This window comes from Bombina bombina, chromosome 1 (genome assembly GCF_027579735.1).
Source record: "Bombina bombina isolate aBomBom1 chromosome 1, aBomBom1.pri, whole genome shotgun sequence".
Lineage (NCBI taxonomy): Eukaryota > Metazoa > Chordata > Amphibia > Anura > Bombinatoridae > Bombina > Bombina bombina.
Genome location: NC_069499.1, coordinates 616,600,169 through 616,620,614, shown reverse-complemented (window position 1 = coordinate 616,620,614; position 20,446 = coordinate 616,600,169). Strand labels below are relative to the sequence as shown.

The 20,446-nt window shown below is 36.1% G+C and overlaps 1 protein-coding gene across 5 annotated transcripts in view; it reads left to right on the top strand.

Annotated features, from left to right (window-relative positions):
* VSIG4 (V-set and immunoglobulin domain containing 4) overlaps positions 1-20,446 on the top strand; it is a 256,225-nt gene that overhangs the window by 61,504 nt on the left and 174,275 nt on the right. For 4 of the 5 annotated variants that reach the window (XR_008400142.1, XM_053699010.1, XM_053699011.1 and 1 more), the window contains exons 2-3: positions 15,250-15,603; positions 17,589-17,648. Coding sequence is in view for 4 of the 5 variants with exons in the window: in XM_053699010.1 (XP_053554985.1) it covers positions 15,250-15,603; positions 17,589-17,648 (414 nt within the window). In the remaining variant the exon portion in view is untranslated. The remainder of the gene's footprint in view (positions 1-15,249; positions 15,604-17,588; positions 17,649-20,446) is intronic. The other variant, XM_053699013.1, reaches the window with a different exon arrangement.

Below are 20,446 nucleotides of genomic sequence, written 5' to 3'. Positions count from 1 at the left end.
TATGTATACTACAAATGTTTAGACCTTTAATTGTATTAATTCATCTGCATGCGATTTGGGGCACACTAACTGTAACTACTTAGATCCCAGTTATATATCTGCCCGGCATTAAGCCTTACATACTAAGGTGCCGCAAGCAGTAGGGTGTAGTAGTCTGATTACTGTTCCCCATTCTAACACTGCAGTATACTCAAAAGGTTCTCCTGGCCTGTGTAAACATTTACATATCATGTTAATGATTTCTGTTCATGTATAGACACTATCCCCTGACCGGTCAGGTTTGTAAGTATGTTGTATCTTTTATGCTATTTAACATCTTTATAAAGTGATCATATATACCATTTGGGTTTTTGGCATTTTTTACCATTTCGAATAAACATTTGTAATTAAACCTTTAGTGCCAGAGAGTTCTCTCCTTTGCAGCTACACTAGCATCTATGGTTGACACATCATAAAAACCCTTTTTGAGCTTAAATTTAAACTTTGAAAAGAGTGCTGAATTCCCTGTCTTTTATCCTGGTCTATTTATTTTTTCCAGGATTTACTCTCTCTATATAAACTCTTCTATTCTATATAAGGGTCTGCACCAGATATTTGATATATTCTAGACCATACCATAGACCGCAATGTAAAGGTACTTTTCAGTTCAGGTTTTTTCTAACATCCCACACCTGCTACTTTTAACTCCTAAAAACTACATAGTGCAGTTGTTTTTTATGGAAAAAATAATGCTACATTTTTTCCCCATAAAAAACTAAAAGACCCTCTATTTTTTTTTTGGGGGGGGGGGGTCATTTGGGGCACTTTTAGAAAATTAACCAGAGATCTGATCCAAGCTCGCTGTAGCAATAACCAGCCACTTCATGAGCTGCTTATTTTTATTCACTTCTCATAATAAACCTTTCTATTTTTCTTTGCTTTTCTTGGAAACTGCAGATATATTCTTTCCTTTACTTACATCTTATTACTTCTGTATTTTTCCAGAAATTCACTTTTAACCTAATACATATGTATCTGTATATCTTAGCTTTGGCCTTGCATATATATTGTTTCCTAAACATCTTAAAACCCAAGGACTTCTGTTCAGTATTATCATTTTAACTCAGTTAGCCACTTAGCCTCTGGCCAAATTCCAAGAAAGCATATCTTAATAATTCTAACATAGAGAACATGTTTTTTTAGCAACCACTAATCACATGAGATTTATTAGCCAATTATTAGCCAATTAGCTTTTTGCATTGTAAGGAACTCTAAGGGTATAAAAATGCATGTATATGAAAATGTGTTAGTCTTGCGTTGCTGTGTATTGTGCTGGGACACTGTTGCAACAGTGAAATAAAGATGACCTCTACTGAGGTAAACCCTTGTTTGATAAATATCTGGTCTGGACCTCTTATTACTTCACCTGAGACAAGCTCACTCATGACAACTTGTAATGGCTGGTTATTTTTCATGCGCCCGCAAATGGGCACATTTGCCCATTTGCGGGTGTGTGATAAATTAGCGATTCTGGTGAACTGCTTGTGCAATGCCGCCCCCTGCAGATTTGCGGCTAATCGGCCGCTAGCAGGAGGTGTCAATCAACCCGATCATATAGGATCGGGTGGATTGATGTCTGCAGCCTCAGAGGCAGCAGAGAAGTTAAGGAGCAGCGGTATTAAGACAGTTTCTTCTTAGCTTATGTTTCCGGCGGTCATTCGGCCCTTGATAAATCAGCCCCATTACATACACACACTGCAGAGGGGGGAGAGGTATAATTAAATAGTTTGATTTAATATGTGTGTGTGTGTATATATATATATATATATATATATATATATATATATATATATATATATATATATATATATATATATATAACAAATCTAGATACTAAAGTGTTACAATGCTTGCAGCATTCAGATGTGGCCCAAAATATAGACAAATGAACCTGGTAGCATAGAAAAAGCTAATTTTCATCAACATTGGCATTACACTATAGAAATAAAGCTCTGCAATATGGTTGCCTAGACTATGTACATATTTCTGAATTCTGCCAAAATGTTATTTCTCCTATAAATTTGGTTTATTTTTCACCCCACTTCCTATATGCCTCTTGCTTTCTATATGCTCAGAGGGCTATGCTGTTTGCATTTTTTCCCATTCCTGAAACTGCCATATAGGAAATTGTACATTTTGCTTTAATGTTGTTTTTTTACATTTTGCAAGATGTCTCAATCTGATCCTGTCTCAGAAGCAACTGTTGGAACCCTACTGCTTGATCACAGTTCTACCAAAGCTAAGTGTATCTGTTGTAAGTTAGCTGAGATTATATCTCCAGCTGTAGTATTTAACAGTTGTCATGATAAGCTTTCTTTCATGTAATTAGCAAGAGTCCATGAGCTAGTGACGTATGGGATATACATTCCTACCAGGAGGGGCAAAGTTTCCCAAACCTCAAAATGCCTATAAATACACCCCTCACCACACCCACAAATCAGTTTTTACAAACTTTGCCTCCTGTGGAGGTGGTGAAGTAAGTTTGTGCTAGATTCTACGTTGATATGCGCTCTGCAACAGGTTGGAGCCCGGTTTTCCTCTCAGCGTGCAGTGAATGTCAGAGGGATGTGAAGAGAGTATTTCCTATTTGAATTCAATGATCTCCTTCTACGGGGTAAGTAAGTCTTATTTTCTGTGACACTCTAAGCTATGGTTGGGCACTTTTTTATAAAGTTCTAAATATATGTGTTTAAACATTTATTTGCCTTGATTCAGGATGTTCAACGTTCCTTATTTCAGACAGTCAGTTTCATATTTGGGATAATGCATATGAATAAATAATTTTTTCTTACCTTAAAATTTGACTTTTTTCCTGTGGGCTGTTAATGCTTCATTTTATTGCGTCATTCTTGGCGCGGACTTTCTTGGCGCCAATTTTTTTTGGTCATTTCCGGCGTCATACGTGTCGCCGGAAGTTGCGTCATTTTTTTGACGTTTTTTGGCGCTAAAAAATTCGAGCGTCATTGTTGTCTCCACAATATTTAAGTCTCATTATTTATTGCTTCTGGTTGCTAGAAGCTTGTTCATTGTCATTTTTTTCCCATTCCTGAAACTGTCATTTAAGGAATTTGATCATTTTTGCTTTATATGTTGTTTTTTCTATTACATATTGCAAGATGTCTCAGATTGACCCTGAATCAGAAGCCACTTCTGGAAAAACGCTTAACTGAGTTTCATTTCTACCAAAGCTAAGTTCATTTATTTTAAATGTTATAAATGTTTATCTTTAGCTATGGTTTGTAATAAGTTATTATGATATACTTTTACATGCAGAATCCATTAGTATTTATGCTTTATATATTTCTATTCTTACATCTTATGTACAAGAAATATTTAGAAGATTTATAAGAAATATTTTTCTGATTCTATTTTAAAGGCTTTGTCTGACTTCATGCCTTCTAATAAAATTTTTAGGTCTTTTTCACTTCTTTTTTATTTATTGAAGTTTCAAATGACCAACAACATACTGATTTATCTTTCTCTGATGATGTTTTTTCTCTTTCAGAAATTTTCTTCATCAGATATTGACACTAACAAATCTACTTTTTTATTATTTTTCTATTATTAAAGTACATTTGTTCTTTGTTGAAAAGGTGTTGATTATTTTGGATATTAAGGTAACTAGTTCTTTAAGACTAGCTGACACTATTTCTGCCTATTTATTTCTTCTGTGTTTTCAGAGGTTTTCTTTCCAATTCCCCATTCTAGGGAATGGAATAGGCTGAGAATTTTCTTTTATTCCTTCTTCGAAGGTTTTAAACTATATTCTTTGCCAGCAGTTAAATTCAATTTGGAGGGTTCTCCAATTTATTGGGGCTATCTCTACTTCTACTAATTATGTTATTGTTTCTATAGCAAATTAGTATTTATTTTCCTTTAGATAGTTGTATCTTATTTATGGAAAATTATTTAGTTTCAGGTACTTTTCTTGGTCCTGTGATTTATTTGGATATTGCAATTGCTTCATTTTTTCTGTTTACTTTAAGATCAAGTATCAGATTATGATTTATTTTAGCATTGTTAAGGGACAACATTTACTAGACTAGGTGCTGTTGCATTTGTCTTGTTGTTTTGCATTTATTGATTATGCAAGTCCACTGTATTGACTGGTCCTTTAAACTGGACTATCATGCTAATAATTTCATTTGTGTCTTCATTTTATTGAATATTTTCGCAAATGAGGGTTAATCTATGTCTTTAGCTATTTTAGCTAGAAGAATTTTGTGATTTTTAAAGATAATCTAAGATAATCAATTATTTGTTTTATAATTGGATTCAATTCTTAACTGTTACTCTGGGCTTCAAGATTGAGTTCTAAGACTAAAACTTTAAGCTTATACTAGTTTGGTTGTTCATATTAAGGAACGAATTCCTGAGTTCTTTCCCAAGTAACATGTTTATAATTGGGGTTCGAAATCAGCTCCCTAATATTGCGATGTACGTGCCGTATTCCAGCTTGGCTGGTAAGGGGCAGGTTAAGATTTCTTTGAAATTTATTTGGTTCTATTTTGTCCAAATTTCTTTGATTTTATTCCAGTAAGGCTAACACTTTCTTTAAGTGTGTTTCTGTCCTATATATTTTGGGTACTGTTGAAGCATGGCTGGGCACCCATGGGGTTCAAGCGCTGCTCAGACCTGGAATCTTCTGGGGTATTTCTTCCAGTTCCTTTTTTAGGAACCGGGTTTGGAGTTTTATTCAAACTATTTTGCCTTTTTATGGTCATTGATAGCATTATTTGTTTTCATTAGATACAATAAATGCATATTTTCATTTTTCTGTTTTCATTCAGATTATTTTCTGAGGATGCGGAATCTCATATGATTCACTTGCTCTTCAGGACATAGTTAGAGGATCTTTTTTCGAAAGCTCTTGATTCCTCACACAAGAGTCACCTTTTTTAGGTTTCCAGATAGTTTGTGTCACTGTCTTTGTCTCTATCAGACAAGGGATAATCCTATTGGGTTCCGTCTGTCGGTACCTTTAGTCTCTATTATTTCCTTCAGTTGCTATATATGCACAGAAGTTTTAGGTCTTATGGCCACATCATTGGATTCAATTCCCTTTGCTCATTTTCACTAGAAAGAACCTTTCAAGTCTTTTATGAGTGTTGTTTCTTCTAGAACATGGTTGGAGGATCAATTTACCAAAAAGTTCGTTGATTCCTCAGACAAGGGTAACCTTTTTTAGGTTTCCTGATAGATTCAGTGTCCTTGACTCTGTCTCTGACAGACAAGAGATGTCTGAAATTGTTTTCAGCTTGTCGAAACCTTCAGTCTCAATCTTTCCCTTCGGTAGCCTTATGCATGGAAATTCTAGGTCTTATGACTGCTGCATTGGACGCGGTCCCCTTTGCTCGTTTTCACATGCGACCTCTTCAGCTCTGTATGCCGAACCAGTTGTGCAGGGATTATACAAAGATATCTCAATTAATATCTTTAAAACCGATTGTACGACACTCTCTGACGTGGTGGACAGACCACCATCATTTAGTTCAGGGGGCTTCATTTTGTTCTTCCAACCTGGACTGTGATTTCAACAGATGCAAGTCTGACAGGTTGGGGAGCTGTTTGGGGGTCTCTGACAGCACAAGGGGTTTGGGAATCTCAGGAGGTGAGATTACCAATCAATATTTTGTAACTCCGTGCAATTTTCAGAGCTCTTCAGTCATGGCCTCTTCTAAAGAGAGAGTCGTTCATTTGTTTTCAGATGGACAATGTCACAACTGTGGCATATGTCAATCATCAAGGAGGGACTCACAGTCCTCTGACTATGAAAGAAGTATCTCGAATTTTGGTATGGGCGGAATCCAGCTCCTGTCTAATTTCTGCGGTTCATATCTCAGGTATAGACAATTGGGAAGCGGATTATCTCAGTCGCCAAACGTTACATCCGGGCGAATGGTCTCTTCACCCAGAGGTTGTTCTTTAGATTGTTCAAATGTGGGGACTTCCAGAAATAGATCTGATGGCTTCTCATCTAAACAAGAAGCTTCCCAGGTATCTGTCCAGATCCAGGGATCCTCAAGCGGAGGCAGTGGATGCATTGTCACTTCCTTGGAAGTATCATCCTACCTATATCTTTCTGCCTCTAGTTTTTCTTCCAAGAGTAATTTCCAAGATTCTAAAGGAGTGCTCGTTTGTTCTGCTGGTGGCTCCAGCATGGCCTCACAGGTTTTGGTATGCGGATCTTGTCCGGATGGCCACTTGCCAACCGTGGACTCTTCCGTTAAGACCAGACCTTCTATCACAAGGTCCTTTTTTCCATCAGGATCTCAAATCCTTAAATTTGAAGGTATGGAGATTGAACGCTTGATTCTCAGTCATAGAGGTTTCTCTGACTCTCTGATTATAACTATGTTACAGGCTCGTAAATCTGTATCTAGGAAGATATATTATCGAGTCTGGAAGATTTACATTTCTTGGTGTTTTTCTCATCATTTTTCTTGGCATTCTTTTAGAATTCCTAGAATTTTACAGTTTCTTCAGGATGGTTTGGATAAAGGTTTGTCTGCAAGTTCCTTGAAAGGACAAATCTCTGCTCTTTCTGTTTTTTTTCACAGAAAGATTGCTAGTCTTCCTGATATTCATTGTTTTGTACAAGCTTTGGTTCATATAAAACCTGTTATTAAGTCAATTTCTCCTCCTTGGAGTTTGAATTTGGTTCTGGGGGCTCTTCAAGCACCTCCGTTTGAACCTATGCATTCGCTGGACATTAAATTACTTTCCTGGAAAGTTTTGTTTCTTTTGGCCATCTCTTCTGCTAGAAGAGTTTCTGATTTATCTGCTCTTTCTTGTGAGTCTCCTTTTCTGATTTTTCATCAGGATAAGGCGGGGTTGCGAACTTCTTTTAATTTTTACCTAAGGTTGTGAATTCTAACAACATTAGTAGAGAAATTGTGGTTCCTTCATTGTGTCCTAATCCTAAGAATTCTAAGGAAAGATCGTTGCATTCTTTGGATGTAGTTAGAGCTTTGAAATATTATGTTGAAGCTACTTAAAATTTCCGAAAGACTTCTAGTCTATTTGTTATCTTTTCCGGTTCTAGGAAAGGTCAGAAGGCCTCTGCCATTTCTTTGGCGTCTTGGTTAAAGTCTTTGATTCATCATGCTTATTTCGAGTCGGGTAAAACTCCACCTCAAAGGATTACAGCTCATTCTACTAGGTCAGTTTCTACTTCCTGGGTGTTTAGGAATGAAGCTTCGGTTGATCAGATTTGCAAAGCAGCAACTTGGTCTTCTTTGCATACTTTTACTAAATTCTACCATTTTGATGTGTTTTCTTCTTCTGAAGCAGTTTTTGGTAGAAAAGTACTTCAGGCAGCTGTTTCAGTTTGATTCTTCTGCTTATAATTTCAGTTTTTTTCATTATAAGATTTAAACTTTATTTTTGGGTGTGGATTATTTTCAGCGGAATTGGCTGTCTTTATTTTATCCCTCCCTCTCTAGTGACTCTTGCGTGGAAGATCCACATCTTGGGTATTCATTATCCCATACGTCACTAGCTCATGGACTCTTGCTAATTACATGAAAGAAAACATAATTTATGTAAGAACTTACCTGATAAATTAATTTCTTTCATATTAGCAAGAGTCCATGAGGCCCACCCTTTTTTGTGGTGGTTATGATTTTTTTGTATAAAGCACAATTATTCCAATTCCTTATTTTTTATGCTTTCGCACTTTTGTCTTATCACCCCACTTCTTGGCTATGCGTTAAACTGATTTGTGGGTGTGGTGAGGGGTGTATTTATAGGCATTTTGAGGTTTGGGAAACTTTGCCCCTCCTGGTAGGAATGTATATCCCATACGTCACTAGCTCATGGACTCTTGCTAATATGAAAGAAATGAATTTATCAGGTAAGTTATTACATAAATTATGTTTTTGCACGCAGAAAAGGTTTCCATCAGTACTAGTACAGTTTCTGTTGTTCCTTCAACATCTAATGTACGTGATATCCCTGTTAATATGAAAAATTATATTGCTGATGCGATACAGAAGGCTTTGACTGCTATTCCGCCTTCTAATAAACATAAAAGGTCTTTTAAAACTTCTCATAGAATTGATGACATTTCTAATGACCGACAACATACTGAAATATCCTCCTCTGATGAGGAACTCTCTGATTCAAAACATCCTACCTCAGTTATTGACAGTCTAGTCCTATTGATATTAAAACTATTAAACGTTTAAATTCTGTTTATAAACCTCCTGTGGTTACTCCTGAGGTTTTTCCAGTTCCTGATGCTATTTCTGATGTGATTGCTAAGGAACGGATTAAGCCTGGTACTTCTTTCATTCCTTCTTCTAGGATTAAAAGGTTGTACCCTTTGCCAGTGGCTAGATTAAAGATTTGGGAAAAAATCCCCAAGATTGATGGGACTATTTCTACTCTTGCCAAACGTACTAATATTCCTTTGGAAGACAGAACTTCTTTTAAAGATCCTTTAGATAGGAAACTTGAATCTTATCTAAGGAAAGCTTATTTATATTCTGGCTATCTTCTCAGTCTATGGCTGATGTTGCGGCTGCATCAACCTTTTGGTTGGATAGCCTAGCGTAACAGGAAACAGATCCTGATTTGTCTAGCATTGTTCGTTTGCTTCAACATGCTAATTATTTTATCTGTGATGCCATTTTTGATATCATCAATATTGATGTTAAATCTATGTCTTTAGCTATTTTAGCTAGAAGAGCTTTATGGCTCAAATCTTGGAATGCTGACATGGTATCTAAGTCTTTCTTTCCAAAGTAACAATTTATTTGGTTCTCAGTTGTATTCAATTATTTCAACTATCACAGAATATTGTCTCTCAAGGGTATCAAATAGGATTCAGAGTAAAACCTCCTGTGAGAAGATTTTTTCTCTCTCACATTTTAGCAAATCCGGTGAAGGCTCAGGATTTTCCGAAGTGTGTTTCAGATCTAAAGTTTTCAGGGGTAATCATACCAGTTCCATTTCAGGAACAGGGTCTGGGGTTTTATTCAAATCTATTCATTGTCCCAAAGAAAGAAAATTCATTCAGGCCAGTTCTGGATCTGATGTTTTTGAATTGTTTTGCAAGAGTCACAACTTTCAAGATGGTGACTATAAGGACTATTCTGCATTTTGTTCAGCAAGGTCATTATATGTCCACAATAGACTTACAGGATGCATATCTTCACATACCAATTCATCCAGACCACTATCGGTTTCTGAGATTTTCTTTTCTAGACATGCATTACCAATTTGTTGCTCTTCCATTTGGCCTAGCAACAGCTCTAAGGATCTTTTCAAAGGTTTTTGGTGCCCTTTTATCTATAATCAGACAACAGGGTATTGTGGTGTTTCCTTATTTGGATGATATCTTGGTACTAGCTCAGTCTTTACATTTAGCGGAATCTCACATGAATCAACTAGTGTTGTTTCTTCAAAGACATGGTTGGAGGATCAATTTACCAAAGAGTTTCTTGATTCCTCAGACAAGGGTCACTTTTTAGGTTTCCAGAAAGATTCAGTGTCCATGACTCTGTCCTTAACAGACAAGAGACAAATTAAGTTTTAGGTCTCATGACTGCAGCATTGGACGCAATCCCCTTAGCTCATTTTCATATGACACCTCTACAGCTTTGTATGCTGAATCAATGGTGCATGGATTATACTCGGATATCACAATTGATATACTTAAATCCCAACATTCAACTCTCTCTGACTTGGTGGTTAGACCATCATCGTTTAATCCAGGGGGCCTCTTTTGTTTGTCCTACCTGGACTGTGATCACAAAAGATGCAAGTCTTTCAGGTTGTGGAGCTGTCTGTGGATCTCTAACAGCACAAGGGGTTTTTGAAACCTCAAGAAGCGAGGTTGCCAATCAATATTTTAGAACTTCGTGCTATTTTCAGGGCTCTTCAGGTCTGGCCTCTGTTGAAGAGAGAACCATTCATTTGTTTTAAGATGGACAATATCACAACTGTGGCATATGTCAGTCATCAGGGTGGGACTTGCAGTCCCCTAGCTATGAAAGAAGTATCTTGGATACTTTCTTGGTCAGAATCCATCTCTTGTCTTATTTCTGTGGTGCATATCCCAGGTGTAGACAATGGCGAAGCAGATTAACGCAGCCGTCAGACTTTACATCCGGGGGAGTGGTCTCTCTAACCAGATGTATTTTGTCAGATTTTACAGATGTGGGGTCTTCCAGAAATATATCTGATGGTATCTCATCTAAACAAGAAACTTCCCAGGTACCTATCCAGGTCCAGCGATCCTCAGGTGGAGATGGTGGATGCTTTGGCAGTTCCTTGGTTTTACCAACCTGCTTATATCTTTCCACCTCTAGTTCTTCTTCCAAGAGTGATCTCCAACATCATTATGGAACAATCGTATGTGTTTCTGATAGCACCAGCGTGGCCTCACAGGTTTTGGTATGCGGATCTTGTCTGGATGTCTTGTTGCCAACCTTGGCCACTTCCTCTAAGACCAGACCTTCTGTCTCAAGGGACGTTTTTTCCATCAGGATCTCAAATCGTTAAATTTGAAGGTATGGAAATTGAACGCTTAGTGCTTAGTCATAGAGGTTTCTCAGACTCAGTGATTAATACTATGCTACAGGCTTGTAAGTCTATTTCAAGGAAGATTTATAATCGAGTTTGGAAGACCTATATTTCATGGTGTTTTTCTCATAAATTCTCCTTGCATTCTTTTAGAATTCCTAGAATTTTACAGTTTATTCAGGATGGTTTGGATAAAGGTTTGTCTGCAAGTACTTTGAAGGGACAAATCTCTGCTCTTTCTGTTTTATTTCATAGAAAGATTGCTAAGCTTCCTGATATTCACTGTTTTGTTCAGGCTTTGGTTCGTATCAAGCCTGTTATTAAATCAATCTCTCCTCCTTGGAGTCTTAATTTGGTTTGGAAGACTTTGCAGGCTCCTCCTTTTGAGCATATGCATTCTTTGGCTATTATACTACTTTCTTAGAAAGTGTTGTTCCTTTTGGCTATCTCTTCAGCTAGAAGAGTTTCCGAATTTTCTGCTCTCTCTCGTGAGTCTCCTTTTTTGATTTTTCATCAGCATAAGGCTGTTTTGAAGACTTTGTTTACATTTCTACCTAAGGTTGTGAATTCTAACAACATTAGTAGGGAAATTGTTGTTCCTTCCTTGTTTCCTAATCCCAAGAATACTCTTGAAAGATCTTTGCAATCCTTGGATATTGTAAGAGCTTTGAAATATTATGTTGAAGCTACTAAAGATTTCAGGAATACTTCTAGTCTATTTGTTGTCTTCTCTGGTTCTAGGAAATGTCAGAAAGCTTCTGCCATTTATTTGGCATCTTGGTTAATTCTTTTGATTTATAAGGCTTATTTGGAGGTGGGACAGTCTCCACCTCAGAGAATTACAGCTCATTCTACTAGATCAGTCTCCACTTTTTGGACTGTTAAGAATGAAGCTTCAGTTGATCAGATTTTCAAAGCAGTGACTTGGTCTTCTTTGCATACATTTAACAAATAATACCATTTTGATGTATTTGCTTCTTCTGAAGCAGTCTTTGGTAGAAAAGTTCTTCAGGCAGCTGTTTCAGTTTGATTCTTCTGCTAATGTTTTAAGTTTTTATCTTTCAACTTATGAGAAAAACCTATTTTTTTTGTGGATTTAATTTTTTCAGCGGAAAATGGCTGTTTTTATTTTATCCCTCCCTCTCTAGTGACTCTTCTGTGGACTTCCACATCTTGGGTATTTCTATCCCATACGTCACTAGCTCATGGACTCTTGCCAATTACATGAAAGTAAACATAATTTATGTAAGAACTTACCTGATAAACTTCTTACTTAACCTTAAAAATCTTGTAAAGAGTTTGACTGGTGGAAAAAGTTGCACTAAACTACCCTAAACCCCCACATCGCAAACTACACCTCTACACTATTAACCCTTAAACCACCATAACCCCCACCACAAACTATTCCTCTACTCTATTAACCCATAAACCACCAGAACCCCAAGTTGCAAAATACCCCACTACTGTAATAACCCCTAAACTGCCACAACCCCACATCACAAAATAGCTACTAACATCTAAACCCCTAACCAGTTAACACCCCCTAAGATATCCCCCAAAAACAACTTACCTAAAAAAGAAATCCTAACAGTACCTTTAAAAATGAAAAACCTTACCTTAGCTTAAAAAACAACAGCTTAACAGTACCTTTAGAAATAAAAAAACCTAACCTTACTTTAAAAACCAACCTAACCTTACCTGAAAAATAAAATAACCTGACATTTCAGTAAAAAAATATACCATTATAGAAAAAACACAACCAAAAAAAACAAGGGCCTTTTAATAGCATTGCCCTCATAGCTCTTTAAAAAAACAAACAATAACAATCTACAAGTACCCCACCACACAAAAAAAGGATATCTAAAATAAAACTACTCTAATCAATGTCATGAAAAGAGCATTTGGCTGTGCATTACCCTTAGAAAGGCATTTAGCTCTTATGCTGCCCAAAATACCAAAAAAAATCCCTAAAAACACCCAAAACACCCAAATAAATCCTATCACTAAACCCCAAAGATGATACTCTGGGTGGAGGCGCTCCATCCTCATCCTGGTGCTGCTCCATCTTCATCTTGGTTGTGGTCCATCTTCATCTCAGCTGCGGTCCATCTTCATCCCGACAGCAGTCTTCGATCTTCATCCACTCTCTTATCTTCGATTGCTGACATCCTCTGTGGTCACCAGCCCCACACTGAATTTTTAATGTGAGGTATCCCTTTATATAGGGGTAACCTTGCATTCCTATAAGCTTATTTTCAATTTCAAATTCAAATCAGCCAATAGAATGAAAGCTTTTTGAATTTGAAATAGAAAAGCAACCAATACAAATGCAAGGATACCCATATATAAAGGGGTACGTCACATTCAAAATTCAGTGTGTGACTGATGACCAGATGAATAGGACATCGGCTACAGAATATAAGAAGATGGATGAAGATAGAAGATCCCTGCCAAGATAAATATGGACTGCCCCCGAGATGAAGATGGACCACTGCCAGGATGAAGATGGAGCAACGCCAGGATGAAGACTTTAATAAATATGAATATTGCATAAATATGCTTTTACATTACTTTCAACTTGTAATATGAGCAGTACTTCAGACACACACAATCACTTGCGATACACCCCTTATCGCTCGTGCGCAACTGTTAGAGTGCCACTCGCAATCTAGTCCATAGCTGGGTAGAGTTTGAAGGGAGAGTTACCAGGTTGGCATAAACTAGAAGAGGCATCTCTTCCTAACAGCCTTAATCTCATAGATATGATTTGGATACCAGATTGTCACTCTCTAGTCAAAACTATTAGTAATACAGTGGTTTAACATAACCTTATTTTATGGACGAAGTTGAGGAACTATTCAGAAATTGCTCTACAACCTTCCCCCAACCATAAGCTCAAAGGCCTTTTTTTATGATGTTCCAGATATTCATACAGAATCATGGACAAATATGGAGTTCACAAAAGTAATGGATATGTACACTCGTAATCCTATGTCCACTGTTGCTTCTATAATTGCATTTTAAGTGTCTTAGAGTGTTTAGATTATTGAGAGCTTGCGGCTTCCTGAAGCAGTCCCTTAGAGAACCCACTAGCTGGGAAACAAGTTGGAATACTGAAGGTAGATTATACAAACCTCTAGCATTACATCACCCTTACCTGCTATCTGATTACTCTCACAGCATTTTCTGACAAGTCAGAGCTCTGGGCAGAGAACTAAATAGAGAGATATCTGAACGTGACTTGGATAAAGCTTCAACCTATGCCAAAAAGACCCTACACTGTGTAATGATTTATTTATACACTGTGTTATGAAGTATACCTCAAAATTTTGTTCAAATCGCATAGAACACTAGTTAAGTTAGCGAAAATGTATTCAACATGCTCTCCCCAATGCTGGAGATTCTCTGTGTTGTGTTAATAAATTTGTTTTGTATTTTTCCGTATTTACTTTGCACCTATACCTGAGTCACTGAAAGCTGTGCACCTGTCTGTGAGTACTGGCGAGCACCCAGCACTGTATATATATATATATATATATATATATATATATATATATTTAAAGGTTTTATAGTTACCACAACTGAAAAAGACCCAGAAGTAGTCTAGAGTTAATAGGTTAGAACATGTCAGTGCTAAGCTCTTTTAGTTTATTTCATAAGGCGCTCGTGCTTAAAGGGACATGGGACCCAAATCTTTCTTTCATGAATTAGACAGAGAATACAATTTAAAAAAAAATCTAATTTACTTCTTTGCTGTGAAGAGATACCTAAGTAGGTCGCATGCACATGCCTGAAGCACTACAAGAAATAAAGCTATTGTATAAAATTGTTGAAAGCCTAAAGCCTTTTACCGGAAGCTCACTTATCCATGCCTTTCACCGGACCTCGGTCTCCTCACTTGTAAAGGTATTTGCCTACCCTGCGGCGTCTGTAAACAAATATGCCGCTCCAATTCGACTGCAACGCTGTCTCACTGCACACTTTCACTGTTTACTTCCGGTCTGTGACGCAATCCGTCTTCTCAGCCAATGGGATTCCCTCCTACGTCTCCGTAGCCCCAGAACACCACCGTGATCACCTGTGTGCCGAGATTCCAACCCGGTAAGCTTCTCCAATAGTAATTACACACAAATAACCGGGTGAGTCTCCAGGCACAATTCCATAAAATTCTTCTTGCTTTATTGGAAACCATGAAAACACATATAATGTTAAAACAGGAATAAGTTCATAAGAACAATAGCTGGATTTTTTTACGTGTTTCGGCTACATTCGAGTAAAGATTATAACTATGTATTTACTGCACATATTTCACATTCCAATATTCTTCACATAGAAGAATATGTTCTAAGAATTTATAAATATATATTCCTATATATATATATATATATATATATATATATATATATATATATATATATATATATATATATATATATATATATACAGTATATATATGTATATATCTATACCTATATATAATTATATATATATATATATATATATATATATATATATATATATATATATATATATAAATATATATATATATAATGTATGTTTTTTGTATGTGAATTTTTTTATATATCTTGCTGTTGAATATTTATATATGTTTCAAATTAACTTATATATATTAAATATATATGCTTTAAATTAATGTATGTGTATTTGTTCTTTTTATAGCTTTATGTGCCAATGACCTGTCTCTCACTGCACCACATTCAGCAGAGGGTGTAAAAGGTGATGCTGTGAACTTACCATGCACCTATACACCTTCTGACCTGTATACGGAAACTGAGGTGCTCTGGTACTTTGAATCTCAAAACATCTTCCATCGGATACATTCTGAAGATTCTGTGATGCTTAGTAAATTCCAAAACAGAGTTGTGGTGAGTACTAAGCCTGGAGATGTGTCATTAACTCTCAGGAAACTCACAGTGTTTGACAGAGGTGCATATATATGTAAAGTCATCTGGACATCAACAAATGGGGAGAGGCTGATTCAGGAAGAAACTATTACACTTAATGTTCAAAAAGGTGAGTCTAGAGAACAGCAAGGAGATCTCTATTGTAGTTTTACTCCCTTTTTCATTACATTTGTCTCTTTCCTTTATTCAGCTTTCTCTATCTCTCACCTATATGTCTGTCTACCTCCCTACTCATGCAATATCTAGCAACAAGAGTATGACCATGATCATAACCTATATGCCAGTCTACCTCCCTCTACTTGTGCAATATCTAGCAACAAGAGTGTGACCATGATCATAACCTACATGCCTGTCTACCTCCCTCTACTCGTGCGATATCTAGCAACAAGAGTATGACCATGAACATAACCTATATGCCAGTCTACCTCCCTCTACTCGTGCAATATCTAGCAACAAGGGTGTGACCATGATCATAAGCTATATGCCAGTCTACCTTCCTCTACTTGTGCAATATCTAGCAACAAGAGTGTGACCATGATCATAACCTATATGCCTGTCTACCTCCCTCTACTCGTGCAATATCTAGCAACAAGAGTATGATCATGAACATAACCTATATGCCGGTCTACCTCCCTCTACTCGTGCAATATCTAGCAACAAGGGTGTGACCATGATCATAACCTATATGCTTGTCTACCTCCCTCTACTCGTGCTATATGATTGAGCAGATGATGGAATTTATATATTAGCACCTATTTACCTTTGTCTGTTTTATTTGGTACATTATTTGAAGCAGTACTTATTGAAATTATGAAAATTCCCATTACTACAATTCCATACATTGACATATGTAAGTTGCTTTTTTTTTTAAGACTTTTTAAGCCATATACATTTGCTTGGGACTAGAAAAGGTTTGGACTTTGGAATAGTTTGGATTTTGGAATAGGTAAACCTTTCAAATGGGACATTTTGGAGAGGGGATGAAACCATGGTCCAATTTAACAAAGTCTGTCCTACAGCATACATTGTAGGGGGGTGTCAATCAACCCGATTGTATAGGATTGTGTTGATTGCTGTACGCCTTTCAGAGGTGGCAGATACAGTTAAAGAGCAGCGATCTTAAGACCGCTGCTTCTTAACTACTGTTTCCGGCGAGCCTGAAGGTTCGTGCGGAAACAGGGCGAGATGACCTCATTCAGTCCATCATAAATCGGCCCCCAAGTGTAAACAACATTTAGACAATATTTACATGTCACAATGCAGTTTATACGTGTAAGTTAAAGGTAGTTTTAAAGAAATTGTAATACTTTGTATACTTAGTACCCTCAGAAAGTGCAGTACTGATATCAGAAAGGTAATATTTGTTGTTTTAAATAAATATAGACCATTATTTGCATTTTAGAACACAAAAAAAGTCAACCAAAGACACAGGCAGAGATTGCGACTTACAGACAGGGAACATAGTCATATTTGAAAATTGTATTTCTAAAAAATATTAATTAAAAAGTTTGGATTTCAGAATACGATTGGATTTTGGATTTCCGGATGTAGGGATTTGTACCTGTAACTGTTGCTCAGCAAAATGTTCTTGTTTTATATGCAAGATTTTATGTATTGGAAACTTAAAGGGACATAAAACCCAAACATTTTCTTTCAAGATTCAGATTGAACATACAATTTTAAACAACTTTCCAAATTACTTCTATTAGCAAAATGTTTTTTCTTTTCTTTTTATCCTTTGTTGAACTTAAGTTCAGAATTGTGCACTTGTGTAAAGCACTATATGGCAGCAGTTTTGCAACAATGTTATACATTAACAAGAGCACTAGATGGCAGCACTCTTCCTGTCATGCAGTGTTTTAGGCATGTGCACTCTACCTATCTAGATATCTCTTCAACAAAGTATAACGAGAACAAAGCAAATTTGATAATAGAGTAAATTGGAAACATTTTTTTAAATTGTATTCTCTATCTGAATCATGAAAGAAAAATTTTAGGTTTCACTTCCCTTTGATGTAAATAAAGATGTTTATGGCAGGGATGGCCACTACCGAATCAATAAGCCTCTCTGTCTGTTTTTTTCTTATTTTATAGAAAGAAAACATGTTGCAGCTACTGAGATTGCCATTACCGAACAACCCGTAGCCAACACAGGTAAGTTGCTTTATTTATTTAATGACATATTTGCAATTGATCCAAATGATTTGAGTAGTCAAAAAGTACGATATCTAGCTATATCTATCTATATCTATCTATCTATCCACATACTGTATATATATATATATATATATATATATATATATATATATATATATATATATATATATATATATATATATATATATAATCTATATCTAGTTATCTATCTATATATCTATCTATTTATATATCTATAATATATCTGTCTCTTCTTCTTTAAGAGAAAAAGAGGAGGAAAAAAGTCAAATTAAATGTTTTTGATTTTTATAAACAGAACAATTTTACAAAATTTTCCATTTTACTCCTGTAATCAAATGTATCACTTTCCACTTTCTCCTCAGTTGAAACATAACTCCTTTCCATACGAGCACATTAAAGTGCCATAAACATTTTGAGTTATGTGCATATTATAAAAGGGTTAACTGAGGTAAAACAGTTAGTGAAAAAAAGTGTAAAAAACTAAGCTTATATATATTTAAAAAATTCAGCAAAATTACTTACACTTTAGTGTTGCCAAGTGCCTTATCAGTGTCTACTCCAAACCTTGTGGTATAATCTAACAACGTGTGTGAGGATAATTACTTATGCAAATAAGGGGGGTTGAGGAGGGACAGCAGGAACTGATATTGTTTGTGAAAGCATCAGCATTATACTGTGCACTGCTTTAGTCAAGTGTCATGTGACTCTGCCTCCTACTGTGGCATGCATGTGCATGAGTGCATTCTGCAGAAGCAATGGCCTGGATAGCACTTTCCATAGAAATGCATAGGGGGGAGTTTTCTACAAACAAAACTATGCCTGAATTAAAGGGGTTAATGGGGGTTAAAGCAGAAACAGTTTTGCAGGTAAGATTTGGCTTCATTATATATTTAGAAACTTATGTTAGTTCATACAGTTTTATATCTCTTTAAGGTATTCTCAGGTGTGCCCATATGGGCCAGATTACAAGTGAAGTGGTATTTAACGCTACTACTCACGCTAATTCAGCTAGAAGTAAGCTTTTTTCGCACAATCGCTAACCTGACGCATGCAAAAAGCTGAAGTTAGAATATCATGCACTCGTTAACGTATTCCCCCATAGAAGTCAACGCAGACTATGTTCTATTTATTCATATTTATACATACTGTATATATATGATGGTATTTTGCTAAAATATATATTTATACAGATATATATATATATATATATATATATATTTATTTCATGTAATTAGCAAGAGTCCATGAGCTAGTGACGTATGGGATATACATTCCTACCAGGAGGGGCAAAGTTTCCCAAACCTCAAAATGCCTATAAATACACCCCTCACCACACCCACAAATCAGTTTTACAAATTTTGCCACCTGTGGGGGTGGTGAAGTAAGTTTGTGCTAGATTCTACGTTGATATGCGCTCTGCAACAGGTTGGAGCCCGGTTTTCCTTTCAGCGTGCAGTGAATGTCAGAGGGATGTGAAGAGAGTATTGCCTATTTGAATTCAATGATCTCCTTCTACGGGGTCTATTTCATAGGTTCTCTGTTATCGGTCGTAGAGATTCATCTCTTACCTCCCTTTTCAGATCGACGATATACTCTTATTTATAGCATTACCTCTACTGATTCTCGTTTCAGTACTGGTTTGGCTTTCTACAAACATGTAGATGAGTGTCCTGGGGTAAGTAAATCTTATTTTCTGTGACACTCTAAGCTATGGTTGGGCACTTTTTTATAAAGTTCTAAATATATGTGTTTAAACATTTATTTGCCTTGATTCAGGATGCTCAAACGTTCCTTATTTCAGACAGTCAGTTTCATATTTGGGATAATGCATATGAATAAATCATTTTTTCTTACCTTAAAATTTCACTTTTTTCCTGTGGGCTGTTAGGCTCGCAGAGGCTGAAAATGCTTAATTTTATTGCGTCATTCTTGGCGCGGACTTTCTTGGCGCAAAAATTTTCTTGTCATTTCCGGCGTCATACGTGTCGCCGGAAGTTGCGTCATTTTTTTGACGTTTTTTGCACCAAAAAATGTCGGCGTTACCGGATGTGACGCCATTTTTGGCGCCAAAAGCATTTAGGCGCCAAATAATGTGGGCGGCTTTTTTGGAACTAAAAAATTTGAGCGTCATTGTTGTTTCCACAATATTTAAGTCTCATTATTTATTGCTTCTGGTTGCTAGAAGCTTGTTCAATGGCATTTTTTTTTTTTCTCATTCCTGAAACTGTCATTTAAGGAATTTGATCTTTTTTGCTTTATATGTTGTTTTTTCTATTACATATTGCAAGATGTCTCAGATTGACCCTGAATCAGAAGCCACTTCGGGAAAAACGCTTAACTGAGTTTCAGTTCTACCAAAGCTAAGTTCATTTATTTTAAATGTTATAAATGTTTATCTTTAGCTATGGTTTGTAATAAGTTATTATGATATACTTTTACATGCAGAATCCATTAGTGTTTATGCTTTATATATTTCCATTCTTACATCTTATGTACAAGAAATATTTAGAAGATTTATAAGAAATATTTTTCTGATTCTATTTTAAAGGCTTTGTCTGACTTCGTGCCTTCTAATAAAATTTTTAGGTCTTTTTCACTTCTTTTTTAATTATTGAAGTGAAGTCAAATGACCAACAACATACTGATTTATCCTTCTCTGATGATGTTTTTTCTCTTTCAGAAATTTTCTTCATCAGATATTGACACTAACAAATCTACTTTTTTATTATTTTTCTATTATTAAAGTACATTTGTTCTTTGTTGAAAAGGTGTTG